The 16,786-nt window shown below is 44.8% G+C and overlaps 1 protein-coding gene across 2 annotated transcripts; it reads right to left on the bottom strand.

The window, feature by feature from the left end:
- Window positions 5,948–10,602, bottom strand: LOC8078585. Of its 2 annotated transcripts, none has more exons than XM_002455741.2 (5): window positions 10,149–10,602; window positions 7,501–8,535; window positions 7,155–7,380; window positions 6,584–6,726; window positions 5,948–6,495 (listed from the first exon to the last, which is right to left on the bottom strand). In XM_002455741.2, exons 1-5 carry the CDS (start codon window positions 10,506–10,508, stop codon window positions 6,196–6,198), a joined length of 2,064 nt encoding a protein of 687 aa, XP_002455786.1. In that variant the 5' UTR covers window positions 10,509–10,602; the 3' UTR covers window positions 5,948–6,195. The 2 variants fall into 2 exon arrangements, with proteins under 2 accessions (XP_002455786.1, XP_021313190.1); XM_021457515.1 differs by lacking the exon at window positions 10,149–10,602 and adding an exon at window positions 8,845–10,118.

Raw genomic sequence — 16,786 nt, 5'->3', positions numbered from 1 at the left:
CTCACAAATGAATCAACATGGGCAACAATAAAGAACGCGTAGCCAGCTAGGGTTCCAAGAACCCAAGAGTAACATACACAAAACAAGCCAGCAAAACGTGGAACCTAAGTGCTCAAGTCGAAGATCGATGCTCCCTGTTGACGGTCCTTAAGTATCAAATTTAATTATCAAATAAACAAAGAAAATGATCTAAATGAAATCAACATCTAGACTTAGGGTTTTATCTGACAGAATTCCACGAGTTTTGGTGTTTGTCTATTTCTGCAGGGGGTTATCAGGAAATACAAAAGAAAGGCCCACACGTCGGGATTACATAGAGATATTAACGTGCCGCGCAATTATCTTACATCTAGAAGACTCCAGAAGCCACGGGAAGGAAGCGGAGGCCGAACGGGGCCAGAGGCAGGGTGCTCGCCCTCCTGCCCTGGGCGCCCGCCCTGACTTGGAGCCCAATCAGGACTCTTTCTCTCGGGAGATCTCCACCGACCTAAAGGATCAAGAATAACCGTTCAATCAATGTCGGTTTGATCCGACGGCCCAGGTTCACTTGAGGGGACTATATAACTAGACCCCTTGGCCCCTAGAGGAGGCACCCCTTGATCATTATTCAGTATTCATAGACAGAGCAAAAGCTAGGGTTTAGAGATGAGAGCTCTCCTCTCTTCTCTAAACTAGAGTAGATCTAGATAGTAGCAAGATGGAGAGCGAAGGAGGATTAGAGGAGAGGCCGGCCTGTCGGTTCTTCCTCCGGTTGTACTTCGTCATGATCAAGCTCTAATCAAGCTTGCTCATGGGATGACTCTGGTAATCTACTTCTAATTCATTATGCAATTACTAATCATGTATGTTCTGGTTCACAACTCTTTTGAGTATTCTAATCTATAGGACGCTATAGGTGAGAGTTGTAGTATAGGTGTAAGCGTGGTGCTTAGACCTAGATTACTTGTGGATATCCCCTGTCTAGCTGGATCGTGTGGTAGGCCGCATAGGTGACAGTTACGTTGGTCCTCTGTAGTCCACCTCTCGTTAGCAGGACGGGTAGGGTTTATCGGCCTAAGGATAAGCATCCTTTGTGGTGTACTCTTATCACGTGGTTCGTCCCAGACATAGACATACCCCTTTGAAGTAGAGAAACTATAGTTATCCTCTCTATTCTGCTACCATCGCCCATATACTAGAATTGCTCTACTCTCTATTCCCATATTATCACTCACTGTTATCTTACCTTTAATATTGTTCTTATTCGATTCTACCATCTTTCCTATTTACACCTATTTACTTATCTTGGTTAAGTTAAAGCGTAGATCAGTTCTCCCATTTCCCTGTGGATACGATAAAACCTTTAACCGGGTAAAAGCTTCAACGGTATCCGTGCGCTTGCGGATTATCTGTGTGCGTATAAATACCATAGTACACTCTAGTGCCATGCTGGGGATGACAACCTAGTATTCAAGTGGTGTTAGCAAGTGTCAACACTCCTGTTCTCAAATCTCACATCCCTAGCTCAAACGATCGAAGATTGATGCTTGGAGGCGAAGGGGGAGAGAGAGTGGGTGAGTCACAACTTGGAGAGAGTTGAGAGTCAGAGTAAGTGTGTAATACTCGAGCAACAGTTAGAAATGAAGGTAAGAAGTATTTATAGGGTGGCATCGGAAGTTCTGTACAACCCATCAGAACTTTCGGTCTACCTAGATCTGACCGTTGGGGAAGAACTTGGGCCCACCAGAACTTTTGGATAGAGCCCAGAAGAGATTTCTGCAACGCGCTCGCTCACCCAAACTTCGCCTACCAAGACTTCTGTTCCGTACTGGGACTTTCGGATGAAGCCCGGAACAGTTTTTTGAAACGCGAACCCTGGGCGCAAGGTGCAACCGGAACATCCGGTCCTACCCACTAGAACTTCTGGTACACGACTCTCAACCACAATTAGGTCGACAAGAGCACTTTTTATCTCCAAATTGCTAACTTGTTTTGTGTCCCTCTTGATAGTGCGGCGTTTCCTACGACCCAAAAAGAAGTAAGAGGGGTTGAAACTCTTGAGTCGAAGCGCCTTTTGTTCATAAAAATTTATGGTGCTATAAATCACTAAATGTGTTCATTCAATTCCATCAATGGACTAACACCTGTAGATTTCACTTAATAAACATGTTAGTCCCTAATTTGATTGTCATTAATTATCCAAAACCCACAACGAGGCAAATGCACTTACATCCCCAATATGACTCCTTTTTTTGTGATCACCAAAAAACACCTCTTCTTCCCTCAAATAAAAAGGGAGTTCGATCTCCCCTAATGTAGTGGGACCCACTATAACTGCCACTTTTTCTTTGCTTGGGCAGTGCGTCTTTAGCTCTTGCGAGCTACTCCTTCACCGACAGAGTCGTAGATCAAGACCGCACAACGCTTGTCCATATCGAGGCTAGTGTGGGAGAAGTTCCGCCAAGGAAGAGGTCCGCTCATGGTTGCCTCCCGTCCGCTCATTGGTCCAAGGCTGGAGGCATTGATGGCCCTCGGCCCATATGGACCACCTCGACCATGTGTTGTCGCATATGCATGGTCTTCTCGTGACGCTATAGGAGCCTGCGCTCCCACGTTCTTGCCCCGTGGACGGAGTTGGGTTGTAGATTGGGTTCGTTGGCGCCATTGTTGGGAGAGCTCGAGCTTTGTGCTCAATAAGTGCTACTGTTTCGCACGATGGCGGCGCCGTTGGACGAGTCCGCACGGCCTAGCGTCGGTGTGGGCGCTGGTGGTGGACTTGGTGAGGTTGGACACGACGATGCCTGGGGCCGTGACTAGACACTGTGGTGGTGGGGGTGGCAGCCATGGCTAGGCCTGCCCACTGATGGCTGGGGCCGGTGCCGAACCTACACGGGTGGCCTTATGGGTATTGATGCTGAGAGGGAAAAAAGGAAAAGAAAAATAAATTGACCTAACATGTGGGACCCCATGTTTTGGGGGGAGATTATTGGTGACATGTTGTAGCATCTCCTCTAATAATTCCAAAATACAGTATTGGTGATCACAAATACATGGGATAAGTTATTAGTGAGCTGTTGGAGGTGCTCTTATACAAAAAAACAACCAAACAAGGACAGCAACCTACCTCTGCAGTCTGCCTAGCGAGGGCCTTCCATGTGTGAGCCATAGCTGTTAATCTTTATGCTGTTCATTTTTTTTTCACCAACGAACTTTACACGCTATTAATATTTATGCTGTTCATTTTGTTTTCGAAGTTACCCACCAATGTCTAGCAGTTCAATATGGCCCATGTGCCCCCAAAACTTTAGTGAGCTGTTATTTCAGTGCGTGATATGTTTTTCTGTGTGTTTTTCCATGAAATAAATTGATCTTTGTAAAAAAAATTATATAACTTCACCAATTTCAGAATATAGAAAACTTTTTCTGTTTCCTTTGTTTTTTTCTATGAAATATAAACTGATCTTCACGGAATTTTATATTTTTTATGAAATTCTTACATTTCAAAGGCGTCCTTATTCATTTTTGCTCTCGAGCAAATGTGAGTTTCTCGGGGCATGAATCTCAAAGTTGATAGTAATGTGTAACGCCATGTCGTAAGCATAAGTCAATTGAAAGATGGCATGACCATTTTTAGGTCTCACAACATCTAGATTCAGTCAAAGATGGCATCATCTTCTTTCCTTATTGCTCTCCATCTGCTGCACTCGAATTGTAGGGAACGGAGAGCACGGCGGGCCTAATCCTTCACCATCGCGGCCTTCCACAAAAGGATCAGTCAAACAAACAAGGCGAGCCAATTGACAAAAAGAGAAGAGGTTTCTTATGGAAAGGACAAGGGCAAGCCAATTGTGCTAAATGTCCCATCTTTGAGGAGGGAGTCTAGCAACCTATGGCCTTATTTAGTTACACCCGAAATCCAAAAAAAATCAAGATTCTCCATCACATCGAATCTTGCGGCACATGCATAGAGCATTAAATATAAATAAAAAAATAATTAATTACACAGTTTACATGTAATTTACGAGACAAATCTTTTAAGCCTAGTTAGTTTATGGTTATACAATAATTATCAAATACAAATAAAAATGTTGTAGTGACAAAAACTTTCACCTATAAACTAAACAAGGCCTATATGGTACGATGGCCTTGGTGCGCATAATTTTTTTGGAGAATCTTGGTTGTGCTCTACCTATCCGTTGGCTTTGGGCAAAAATATTGGATATCTCAAGATCATGGTCTGGCCTACCAATTCAAGTGCCTGTTGAATATAATGTGGGCCTTTAACCCATATTCTATTTTGATGATTAATTCAAGGGCCCATAATAAATGCTATAATGAAAACGGTTTAATACCAGATTGATTGTTGACCATATGTTAACTCAACTTAAATAGGCGGCCATTGATAGCTCCTATAGAGAAGTTTAGGAAGGAAAAGAGGGTGCCACATGCGCGCGCGCCGCCGCCACCCTGCATCAATTGTGGTCCGCTAGTACAAATGGAGCCGCCGGTGCCTTCGGCACTGGTCCCTCCTCTGAGTATAATCCTAAACGATTGTGTAATTAGCGATAAAATTGGTAAAGTATGTCTAAAGTAGTATTTGCAATGTTTATCTCTAATCTAATTAGCGATAAACATGCACACCTGCACATATATGCCATCACTTTATTATGTGTAATTTTTTAGATTAAATCAAACATTAAAATGTGTAAATTTGTGACAGTGCCAACAAAAATTGCGACCACCAAGTTTGCACCATGGAAAGCTGATATGAAATAGTGATCGTCTTGCTGGATTCCCATATACGGTTGCTTGTCCTCTTTGTGATCAGGCCAAGGAAAAGATTAAGCATACCCTCATCTCTTGTATTTTTGACTGACACATGGTGCCTAATTTTTCAGAAGCTAAAACTACCAGACTTGGCGCCTTCAAGTAATGCAAACCGGTTCTCAAAGTTGGTAAAGTACCACCAGAAGTATTCCCAGAAGTATTCCCAAGGACCTGCACAAAGGTCTAAAACTTGGCAATGTATCATATGCAACCCAGTTTCGTATACAACCCAGTTTTGTATGCAACCTATGCAACCACCAATTAAGGCTATAGGATCTAGATCCAACGTCTGAGGTTTTTTTTCACTTAAACCCCTCCACTATAGGTTTAAATCTAACCCGTGTATATCCAGATGGAAGGGTTTAAGTGAAAAAAACCTCTAACGTTGGATCTAGATCCTGTAGCCTTAATTGGTGGTTGCATAGGTTGCACACGAAGTTAGGTTGCACATGATACGTTCCCCTAAAACTTACGGCTTATTCGGTTAGGGGTGGTTTTCAGCAGGAATTATTCCTGGTAAACGCTCGCTATATAAAATACAGAAGCAATCCTAGTTAGAATGATTCCTGAGAACCGAACGCAGCCTTAATCATTCTAACAACCTGGGACAGTGGAAAACACCTTAAGAACAAGGCTAATAATGTAGCCTTCAGTTGATTGTATGTACATTTATAATTAGCCTATCGGCTCACTAATATAATAGTTATCTTAGTAGAATCCACTTTTCTCTCATAATGTTTTTTAGTTCTTGTGCATAAGCTGGCTATAAATTTACAACTTGCTTCACTTCTCTCTCCTCTTTTTGTTTCTTCACCTCAGCGTTTAGTCCACTTACAACCGTCCATTATAATTGCTCTAATGCCTGTGTATTGAAGGAGATATGCCAAATGTTCAAGCCTCTTCCAAAGATTGGCCAACGACGGTAGCCTGTGGTGTATGGCAGGGGCTTCAACCCTTGGCGCACTTTCTTAGGTCGATAGCTCTAGACTGTTCAGACTTTAGAGTGGCTAGAGGTCATTCTTTTTCTTCATAATAGAGGGTCGTGTTTTTTCTTCAGCGTGGAGGCGCTCTAGCTGTTTTGCTAGTGTACGTTGAGTGTGTTGGTTGCTTGTTCAGCATCTCCTTTTATTGTTTCCTTAAATGAAATGACACAACTCCTTCATTGTTCAAGAAAAAAATAAATCTACACGCGCACCTCATGTAATTTTTGTTTGTTTGGAGGACGTTTCTGTATCAGTATGGCATACTGCAAGTAATAACACTGCAGGATTACATTGCATTTTATTACATTCATTCATTCAAAACTAGGAGGAACCTCCTCTCTACTGTACAGTATGGGCTTGTTGGGGGCAAAATCACAATCAATGGAGCAGAAAAATACAACTCAGCTCATATAGACATATCTGGCAAAGAACCCATAAGGATCACAGGACTGCTATTTCTCGCCCTCCAAAGCTTATCTGGCCTTGCTTTGGAGAGAATATCAGAGAAAAACCCAGAAGATGAAGAGAAACGTGGAGGCTGAAGAGACTCCGTTGATGGCATGCCCGTGCCATCATGTACAGCTTGCTCAAGCGCCACGATCTTCCTGCCATTAGAAGCCTTACCACAAGGGCAAACACTGATCTTTCTAAAGCATTGCTTGTGGAAGATTGACATACACAAACTACACTTTGTAGCTTCATCCTCCTACAACAACCGTAACAGATTTTCTCAGCACTGAGTATATATTATATTAAGCTGAAAGAAATTAGAAAGCAAAGACTTGGCAGGGCACCTGAAATGGGAATATAAGGGACAGCGGGTCATCACAAGCTTGTCTAGCAGCACAAGGTACGCCGCTGTCGTAGCACACAAGGCATTGCTCCGTGATGTGCTCAAGTATCCTGTTTGATATGGTCTGCACCTTAACTGGAAGTGCTGTTCGAAGCAAACAGAATTTGTTTCAGTGGCAACTAACTTACCAAGAATGTGATTTTGACTATCATCTTAAGGTTTTATAAGTTTGGTTCCAATCTTTTAGATCATCAAGCATTAATCATTCTTGACAGCAACCAGAAGGGCAGCGTAAGCAACAATTATACCTAAAAACTGTTTTAAAAATAATTTGCTGCATTAGCTCAAAAGGATGAGGAAGCACAATTCTTCATTTGTGGTTTGTGATGTACATAAGTGGAAATATCAGTATAGTACAGACATCTGTAGTGCTGAATAATGGAGCGTGTATAGATGCAGTTACCATATAAACCTATTTTATTGACATACTTGTCAGGAGTTAACATTAACATAAGTCTACACCCAGATTGGATTGCACAGTTCAGAAATATCTTGTTAAAACTGAATGGTACCTGCAAAAGCTCCTTTTGAGAGATCAACGAGGTCACGAAGCGCAAAGAAGTCATTCCCATCAAGAAGGTATCTTCGAACTCCTAGTCCTTTAAGTATGGAATTCCGGAAAGGACATTGGACACAAGGAAGCATAGCTGCTATTTTCTTCCGGACACTCATGATGTTGAGCAGAGCTGGTACTTTTGAGAATAGGAAAGGATTGACTGCACTTACACAGAGCATGGGCTGAAAATGCAAATCATCATTTGCTTCAGGTTCGAAAAGTATGAAAGTAGATTTATATTTTATAGTGCATTTCAGAGCTAACAAATAAATAAACAACATACAGTTTAAGTTTATCATTACCTGGTCATAGATGGAGTCTAAATATGCTTTTGCTAACTGGGAAATTGGATACAGTGAAAAATCCCAGTGGTGTAGAACTCTTGCTGGAAGAACTGCAGTGTCATTTGTGTGACAAGAAGCACAAAACAATTGTCCAGTGTAAGAACAAAACCGAGGTTTGTTCCATCCAATAGTCTGTGCAAGTTCTTGCAGCAATGTTCGACCAGCATCCAAATGCCTATGGCACCCCGCACAGTTGTAATGCTGTAACTCCAACAACTGTCTGGTCGACTTCTGAGGCCTATCCTCCACAATAAGTGATATTGTCTTGCCCATTGAGGTAGAATCATCATGTGGACCTCCATTGCAATCTGAATCTTTGGACTTTAAATCACTGCTTCGCCTTTGCAAAGATCGTGGAATGAGAGTTTTCAAAAAACTATATTCATATCCAGGCCTTCCTGGTGACAAAAAAATAACCAGAGGGGTGGGAGTTCCAAATGGATAACTTGAGACTAGTAAAGAACGCAAACAGTCTTGAATGAGGGCACTTCTCTCATTGACAACATCTGGTGATGCATTCCCAAATATTTTATTTGACTCTCTTTCAACATTTTCCCATGCAGTGGGAAGACTCAAACCTCTCTCATAAAAGAAGTCCTTAAGTTGCCGATAAAGCGCGTAAAATTCACGGTATCGCCGCTCAATTTCCCATTCGTCTTCACCGCTCCTTACTTTTAACAAATAAACAGTGTACTCTTTGACACCAACCATCCGTTCACCGAAAGAAACATCTCCAGTTCTTTGCTTTGCCCCCACAACCTCCACCCAATCAATTCTTGAAGAATACTGAGGAACAGGACATACATAGGCGTCATCTGTACCAGAAGTAGAGGCAGTAGTGCTGCCATCTCTGAAATGGTGAGCCTGGCGAGCATTACTCCTGCGATTATCCATAAAAGATCCATTTTCATGTGGCTCCCCTGAATTGAGAAGAATCTGTTCCATCTCTTGGACCATATCATCAAATAAATCATTGTCACCAAATTCATGCGCCTATAGTTAGAAACAAACCATGTCAATACAACATTGTGACTTAACACATGCACATTCATGATTCACTTAATAGTCAATACTAGAATTTGATGAAGCAAATGAGCTACAAGACATGTCCTTTTCTTTTGGGCATAAGAGACTGTTAACCCAAGAATGTAATGACCACATGTATGTCAGAATTAGAATATTAGGGCAGTCCCAATGGTATATTTATGATGGTTTCTATCTATATTAATTATCTTGCCAAGTAAGCAATCTGCTGACATGGCAGTAGATTTATTATAGAGAGAGAAGGAAAAAGAGAGAAACCGTTTCTTAGAGAGGAAATCGAGTCTTCTCGTGAATCGATGCGCTACGAAACGAGGGAATCGGCGTTGGGAAGACTCTGCTCGTTTCTTCCTTCTTTTCCCGGGATCCCTTGCGCCGCCGCCGGTTTCTCTGGCTCGCGCGCTCTGGTTCCCTTCTCCCACGCGCTCTCCGGCTTCGCTCCTCCCCCGCACAGATCATCGTCGACCAGGCCACAGCGTCCTCTTGAAATAGCACAGGGGATGTGAAGCCAGAGATCATCGCCGCCATGGCATCCTCATGTGCTTTCCTAGCGAAGCCAGAGATCATCGCTGACCAGGCCATACCGCCACGGCTGCCGGTGTTGTGCTGGGCCATGCACCGTGCGCGGGATGTGAAGATGAGCTCCGACGAGGAGCCCCGGAGGACCATGAGCATCGCTCGGTGGCTCGGTGCCTCTAGAGATTACTCCGCTCTCACGGCCAACGACCTGTTGACCTGCTACCATTCTAAATGATGGCCATGTTAATATACATGCATATGCTTGCCACAGCTCTCACGGGTCACGGCCCTTGTCGCAGGCACAGTGCAACATGGATTTCTACATAGATGTTTGTCACTGCTGATTGTTCTCAGTTTTTAATACATACACATGTTTCTTAAATGTAATTTTCTGTAGAAACTGTTACAGGAAACTAACCATTGAGAGGAGTTAGGTCTATACTAATTTATTGTTCTTGGAAAATACCCCAAGAAACCAGGCATTGGGACTGCCCTTACAGGCTTACAATCCAATCAAGTAAAGGAGCACCAAATCAATATATTTTTAGTATAAAAGCCCAAAGATGCACGAGTGGAGATTTGATACAGACCAATCAGTACCCTTGTGCTTGTTTATTGGGATATCATTGAAGCACCTCTCTTGAATTAACTAAGGCTAGCTAAATTGAAATGTGGTCAGGTAACGAATAAGCAGAAAACTATTGTTGCTGTAAATTTGCAATTTTTTTTAATAAAAATTTCATATCAGGTATCAGAATAGGCGATAAACCCAGAAGCTCTCACCAACTTTTTTCCCCCTAATTTAGTGGACATATTTTGTTTCCCTGGCTGAGCAGAACATTTTTGCAAGGTAAGACAAACAAAATTTGGGAGCCAAAACACTCAAGACATCTAAAATCCGTACCAACCGTATCCGACTACATTTGCAAATGTTTCTAGTCATCAGCCCAAACCTAGCTGACCACGTCAGGACAAGAGAAATGACACCTGCACCGCTCAAATTCACATTTTTAATGAGTTATTAACTGAAGCACTAGCAAACCCACCTGGTTGTGATCGGGGCGCGGAGGAATATATGGTGAAGCAGGACTCGACCCCTGCCGCGCGAGGGCGTCGACTCCGGCAGTCGCCGGAGGAGGACCCGTTTCCTGCCGCGACTGCACCGATGCCAGCGTTTGGAGGCGGCTGAGCTGGTGTTTCTTGGGGAATCCGGCGGTGGCGGGATGGTCATCGAGGAGGTCCATCTGGTGGTCCCAGAAGTCGGAGGAGGGGAGAAGGGTAGCGATCGAGCTGGGCGTGCCGAGGGCGGAGTTGGCGCTGCAGTACCTGTCGTCCTCGGCGTCCGATCCGGCCGCCGAGGAGGCCTCGGAGGCAGCGCCGCCCGCGGATCGCCAGGGTGGCTCCATGCCGGACTGGATCCCGGCCCGCACGCCGTAGCTGTGTCTGCTGCTAGGGATTGGCGATGTCGTTTCGTTTCCTGGTGGAAGAAGAGCAGGACTTGCACTAACTTCCCTGTACTTTTGTCTATTTCAATTTTTAATCGAAACTGACAGCTCACGTACACGTGACACTCCTACCATTTGAAGTATGAAATTATAAAAGTTTTTCAAGTTTGTACTCTTTAGGCCTTGTTTAGTTTTCAAAAAAATTCAAGATCTCCGTCACATCAAATCTTGCGGCACATATATTGAGTACTAAATTTAGACGAAAACAAAAATTAATTACACAGTTTGCCTATAAATCGCGAGATGAATATTTTGACCCTAATTAGTCTATGATTGAACAATATTTGCCACAAACAAACGAAAGTGCTACAGTACTCAAAAAGCAATTTTTTTGCCAACTAAACAACGCCGGCCTTATTTGGTTCCCAAATTTTTTTTGTTTTGGAATACTGTTTCACTTTCGTTTTTATTTGGCAATTATTGTTCAATCATGGACTAACTAGGCTCAAATGATTCATCTCATGATTTACAGACAAACTGTGTAATTAGTTTTTGTTTTCATCTATATTTAATGCTTCATGCATATACCGCAAGATTCGATATGACGGGGAATCCTGAAAAATTTTGGCTACTTTTTGGAAACTAAACAAGGCCTAAGACTACCTTCAACAGGTAATACCTAAAAGAGCGACCCATTATAGAATTTGGGTTCAACACAGCAAATAAGTCACTGTCGACGAAAGCTGGTCGGCAGTCTACCTTGGGGTATACTCACGGTAGTAGTTTATCGGTAGACGGTGCGCAAACTACGAACTCGATGGTGACGCAAGACACGGACAAGCTTTTTATCCAGGTTCGGCCGCCGAGTTGGCGTAATACCTACGTCCTGCGTCTGGTCGTATTGATTTGTGTTGAGAGAATATGATGTGTATGGTCTGTCCTCTAGGGGACCCCTGCCCCTCCTTATATATCCTGAAGGGACAGAGTTACAAGCAAAGTATCCTATTTGGTACAATATCTTGTAGCCTTGCGGTGCACGCCGACCAGTCGTGCGCCGCACGCCTTCATCTTGTGGGCCGAGCCACCTCTGATGGTGCGGCCCATACAGGCCCATGAGGGTATAGGGGTTTATACCCCCACAGCTAGTCCCCGAGCACCATGTATTATGATGTAACACGCCGTCTTGAGCTTCTTCGATCAGTGAGGCTTGACGTCTTCAATAAGCAGGAAAGTCGCCCAAACAGTTGCAACGGTATTTTGACCAACTCAAAAGACAGTTGATCAACATTGACATTGAAGAAGCAGGTTGTTCGAAGAATGCATGGTGCTCTAAATTAAAAAAGATTTCTTTCCTGGTGAAGTGTGCCCACTTTACTTTTCTTAAAAGTATAAACCTCAAAAAAGCAAGCATATTCACCGCAAGGTGAAGTGTGCCCACTTAGTCCCCGAGCCTGGTAGTAGGTGACGTAGGCACGTGGTGCCAGGGTCAAAAGAAAAGTCCTTAAAGAAATTCTGAAACTGAGATGCATCGCCAGATGCATCGTACCGATGTAGTCCCCGAGCTTGCTGGAAGGCGAAGTATGAGCCTTGTAGCAAGGTCTAAAAAGTTGAATTTACCAGTCCCCGAGCATATCATGCTCGTCTGCAATTGAATAGACTAATCGACCAGTCTCCGAGCATATAACGCTCGGTGGTCGGTACAGTCCCCAAATTCTCAAATTGGTGGGCTGGTCGACCAGTCCCCGAGCGTATAGTGCTCGGTGGTCGGTGCAGTCCCCAAGTTCTTAAATTGGTGAGCTGGTCGACCAGTCCCCGAGCGTATAGTGCTCGGTGGTCGGCACAGTCCTCGAGCACGGCGTAGGGACCGGTGGACAAGTCTCCGAGCGTGGTTGGGAACGTAAACGTGCTCGGTGGTCGGCACAGTCTTCGAGCACAACATAGAGAGTAGTCGACAAGTCCCCGAGCGTGGTTGGGAACGTAAACGTGCTCGGTGGTCGGAGCAGTCCCCGGGCACAGCGTAGGGAATAGTCGATGAGTTCCCAAGCGTAGCTTGTCGACTGGGCCAAACCCCTGAAAAATAAATATAAAGAATAGGTAGTACATGATGTATAAATAAACTTTAGATAAGAATCAGTACTGAGATAAGTTTTAGATTTTTTTTTATAAAATTAGCACAAGTAGTTAATTCATCCTAGAGCTTGTACCAGCTCTGGTCTAGCCAACAATCAGCATGAGGTGCGGAACCTAGACACGCGTGGGATTGCCAGCCTCGCCAGAGAGCTACTGCCGACCACCCGGAACGCAGAGGGCGGATCTCGTGCACGTGTAGGGAGGAGTCGGAGACAGTACCGGCTCTGGAAAGCTCGTGTAGGAGAAAAAACTAGTGTGGCTAAACAAAAAGTTGTTTTTGAAGGATAATAAAAAATATTATGCCAAAAATAAATAAGATATTAGAAGTGTACTTATCTTTGGATGAAAGTCTGGTCGGTGACGACAAAATTGTTTGGCCCTCGAGCTTTTGGACTTGTTATCGTGACGGTGGTCGCGGTTGTCGTAGCGCCGTTCTTCGCGGCGATTATTATTGTGACTCGTGGTCAGAGCAAGTAGGCCAAACAACTTTGGTTGATAGGCTGAGCAGGTCGGTGTCGTCGATCTGCCTCCCTTTGTAGCAGAGAAGCGGCGACGCGTTGTCGGCGTGGTCGGAGACGCTGCTGGTGTGGTCGAAACCGTAGCCAGCGTGGTTGAAGCCGCCGCCGACGCCGATGAAGAAGTGGTTGGCGCAGATCGGATCAACACCTGCTCCGTGGTCATGGCGGTGAAGTTGTTGAAGCTGACGGTGAACGTGAAGTCGCCCGCCATGGCCACGAAGTCGGGGATGATGGCCATCTTGTTCGTCGGGAGAGCTGTACGCACACCCCCTACCTGGCGCGCCACTGTCGACGAAAGCTGGTCGGCAGTCTACCTTGGGGTATACCCACGGTAGTAGTTTATCGGTAGACGGTGCGCAAACTACGAACTCGATGGTGACGCAAGACACGGACAAGCTTTTTATCCAGGTTCGGCCGCCGAGTTGGCGTAATACCTACGTCCTGCGTCTGGTCGTATTGATTTGTGTTGAGAGAATATGATGTGTATGGTCTGTCCTCTAGGGGACCCCTGCCCCTCCTTATATATCCTGAAGGGACAGAGTTACAAGCAAAGTATCCTATTTGGTACAATATCTTGTAGCCTTGCGGTGCATGCCGACCAGTCGTGCGCCGCACTCCTTCATCTTGTGGGCCGAGCCACCTCTGATGGTGCGGCCCATATAGGCCCATGAGGGTATAGGGGTTTATACCCCCACAGTCAGGGACCTAAAATCTTCCTTCTCCAATAGCGAAGTCGTAGCAAGCGCCCCGAGCACCGCCCGTGTCCCTCCTCCAGTGGCGGATCTAGGATTTTAATCATGGGGGTACGAACGAAAATGATATAGTTCATCGATACGAACATAACATAATTAGATCACTAAACGGTGATAAAATAGTTGTGAATATAGAGTGTTAAGGTTGTTATATAAGCTGAGTAGACTAGCAATTATGTATAACAATGTATTATATATGTATATATATTATTAAAAAGTATACATATTAAATGTTTTTCAAAAAAATTTGGGGGGACAGCTATCCCCCCATGCTACTACTCTAAAACCGCCACGGCTCTCCTCGCCAAGCGCCGGCTGCCTCCCTCCCTACCAAGCATCGGCCGCCTCCCTCCCGCCTCGCCATCGTTGTTGTCGGGCCCACCTCATCGGAGCCCCTCCCCTGCACGGCCTCCCTTCCTCCCTACGAGATTCAGCGAGCGATGGGTGAGAACCACCACGGTCGAAGACGGATGACGCGATGTTGTCTTGCCGAGCGCCAGTCGTCTCCCTCCCTGCCGAGCGTCGGCCACCTCCCTCCCCGTCTCACTGGCAAGGTTCCTCCCCTGCACAGCCTCCCTCCCTCCTTGCGAGATCCGACGAGAGCTATGCCCACTACTACAATCGTCCAATACTTTGCATTTCGAAAAATGATGACACAAATAAGGGTCTCGGTTGGCCTACCCAAAATGCATACGCTCTTTGCGTCTTCCTCCGTTAGAGCTGATTTTCTTCATCTAAAACACTATGCGCTATCTTTTTTGAGTTTGCGTCGTCCTTTGCATGAGCTGTTGGAGACAGTCTAAGTGTGTGTTTAGTTCTTCGTAGAATGCAAAATGCAAAGTGCCAAGTACTTTAAAATAATGAAATACAAAATGCCAAAAATTTTAGGGTTATGTTTAGTTCCATCCCAAATATAGAATTTATTGTCCTCTTTAGGGTCTCTTGAGGCTCTTTTAGGTTTTTTTTTGCCCTCTTGAAGCCAAAATCCAAAATAGAGAATAGTCATCTTTTTATAAAAAAATTGCATGGTTTTTAGTTTTATTATACAAAATGATGAACCATAAACTCAAAAATTTTTGGGATAAAAGGGGAACTAAGGGCCTGTTTAGTTCCCCATGAAATGCAAAATGCAAATACCAACTATTTTGGAATGATGAAATGCAAAATGCTAAAATTTTAGGATTATGTTTAGTTCCATCCAAAATGCAGAATTTATTGCCCTCATCATGGAAATCCAGGGAGAATGGGCATAATTCCATTGCCCATTTTACAATTCTGTCGTTGGCGTCCTTGTTGCGCAAAATGTCCCCCAGAGGAAAACTGGTAGTTACTAAAACCCGATGGTCATCGAAGTAATGCTTCAGCTTTCTTGAGGTTATCAGGATGGCGTAGATTAGCTTTTGTATCTGAGGATACCTGGTCTTGGAGTCATTTAGGACTTCGCTTATGAAGTAAACAGGCCTCTGGACTTTGTAGACGTGGCCTGGTTCATCCCGCTCGACCACCATTGCCGTGGAGACAACCCGATCGGTTGCTGCTATGTAAAGGAGCAGGTCCTCGTTAGGTTGAGGTGCAGTGAGGACGGGTGGTGAGGTGAGGAAAGTTTTGAGCTGGGTGAACGCAGCGTTGGCTTCCTCTGTCTAGGAGAATTTTTCCGATGCCTTTAGAAGTTTGAAAAAGGGAAGGCCTTTTTCTTCCAGCCTAGAGATAAACCGGCTGAGAGCGGCCATACATCCGGTGAGCTTTTAAATATACTTGACGTTCTTGGGTGGTCGCATATCGAGCACCGCCTTAACTTTTGAAGAATTCGGCCGTATGCTGTCGCGGCTGACGACGTTGCCGAGCAGCAGACCAGAGGGAACCCCAAAGATACACTTTTTGGGATTGAGCTTCCACTTGTATTTATTTAGCGCCTTAAAAGTGTGATCCAGGTTATCGATCAGGGTGCTCGCTTCCCTGATTTTGACGACAACGTCATCAACGTAAGCCTCGACGAGGTCGTCACGTATCTCGTCGTGGAGGCATTGCTGAATAGCGCGTTCATAGGTGGCCTCAGCGTTTTTCAGTCCAAAGGATATAGTGGTGTAACAATATGCGCCAAAGGGAGTAATGAAAGAAGTTTTAATCTGATCGTCTTCCTTTAGCGAGATCTGGTGATAACCAGAGTAACAGTCAAGAAATGAAAGGAGTTCGCATCCGGCCGTTGAATCGACCACCTCGTCGATACGAGGGAGACCGAAAGGATCTTTAGGACAGTGTTTATTGAGATCGGTGTAATCAACGCACATTCTCCATTCATTATTCTTTTTTATTACAAGAACTGGATTGGCGAGCCAATCGGGATGATACACTTCCTTAATAAATTCGGCTGCTAGTAGCCGTGTTATTTCTGTCCTAATAGCCTCCTTTTTGTCACGAGCGAACTGTCAGAGTTTCTGCTTGATAGGTCTTGCGGTCTTCAAGACGTTTAAGGAGTGTTCGATCACGTTTTGTGGGACGCCAGGCATGTCCGCGGGTTTCTATGCGAAAACGCTTACGTTGTCGCTTAGAAACCTGACGCGCGCGTCTTTCTATTTGGGGTCCAAGTTGGCCCCGATAAGAGCCGTCTTCTCGAGGCTGCCGTCGACCAGCTGTACCTCCTTGTGCTCTTTGGACTTGGAGTTTTTCCTTGGGGTCTCCTGTTCGGGTACTTGGAGCTGGTCGGAGGGAATCTGCGTGACTTGAGCTACAGTTTCGGCCATGCGAATTGAGAGGTCAATTGCTTCGGTGACCTTGAAACTTTTCTCCTCGCAAGTGTATACGGTGTAGATGTTGCCTCTAACGGTCAACACGTCTTTCT

This window comes from Sorghum bicolor, chromosome 3 (assembly GCF_000003195.3).
Source record: "Sorghum bicolor cultivar BTx623 chromosome 3, Sorghum_bicolor_NCBIv3, whole genome shotgun sequence".
NCBI lineage: Eukaryota > Viridiplantae > Streptophyta > Magnoliopsida > Poales > Poaceae > Sorghum > Sorghum bicolor.
Note: the sequence above shows the minus strand (reverse complement) of the source record. Positions and strands in the feature narration are given on the sequence as shown.

Coding starts and splice junctions, on each gene's coding strand:
- LOC8078585 (XM_002455741.2), bottom strand. CDS start 10,508: ATGGAGCCACCCTGGCGATCCGCGGGCGGCGCTGCCTCCGAGGCCTCC. Junction 7,381..7,500: donor TAGACTCCATCTATGACCAG/GTAATGATAAAC, acceptor TTGCATTTTCAG/CCCATGCTCTGTGTAAGTGC. Junction 6,496..6,583: donor CCCTTATATTCCCATTTCAG/GTGCCCTGCCAA, acceptor CGGTTGTTGTAG/GAGGATGAAGCTACAAAGTG.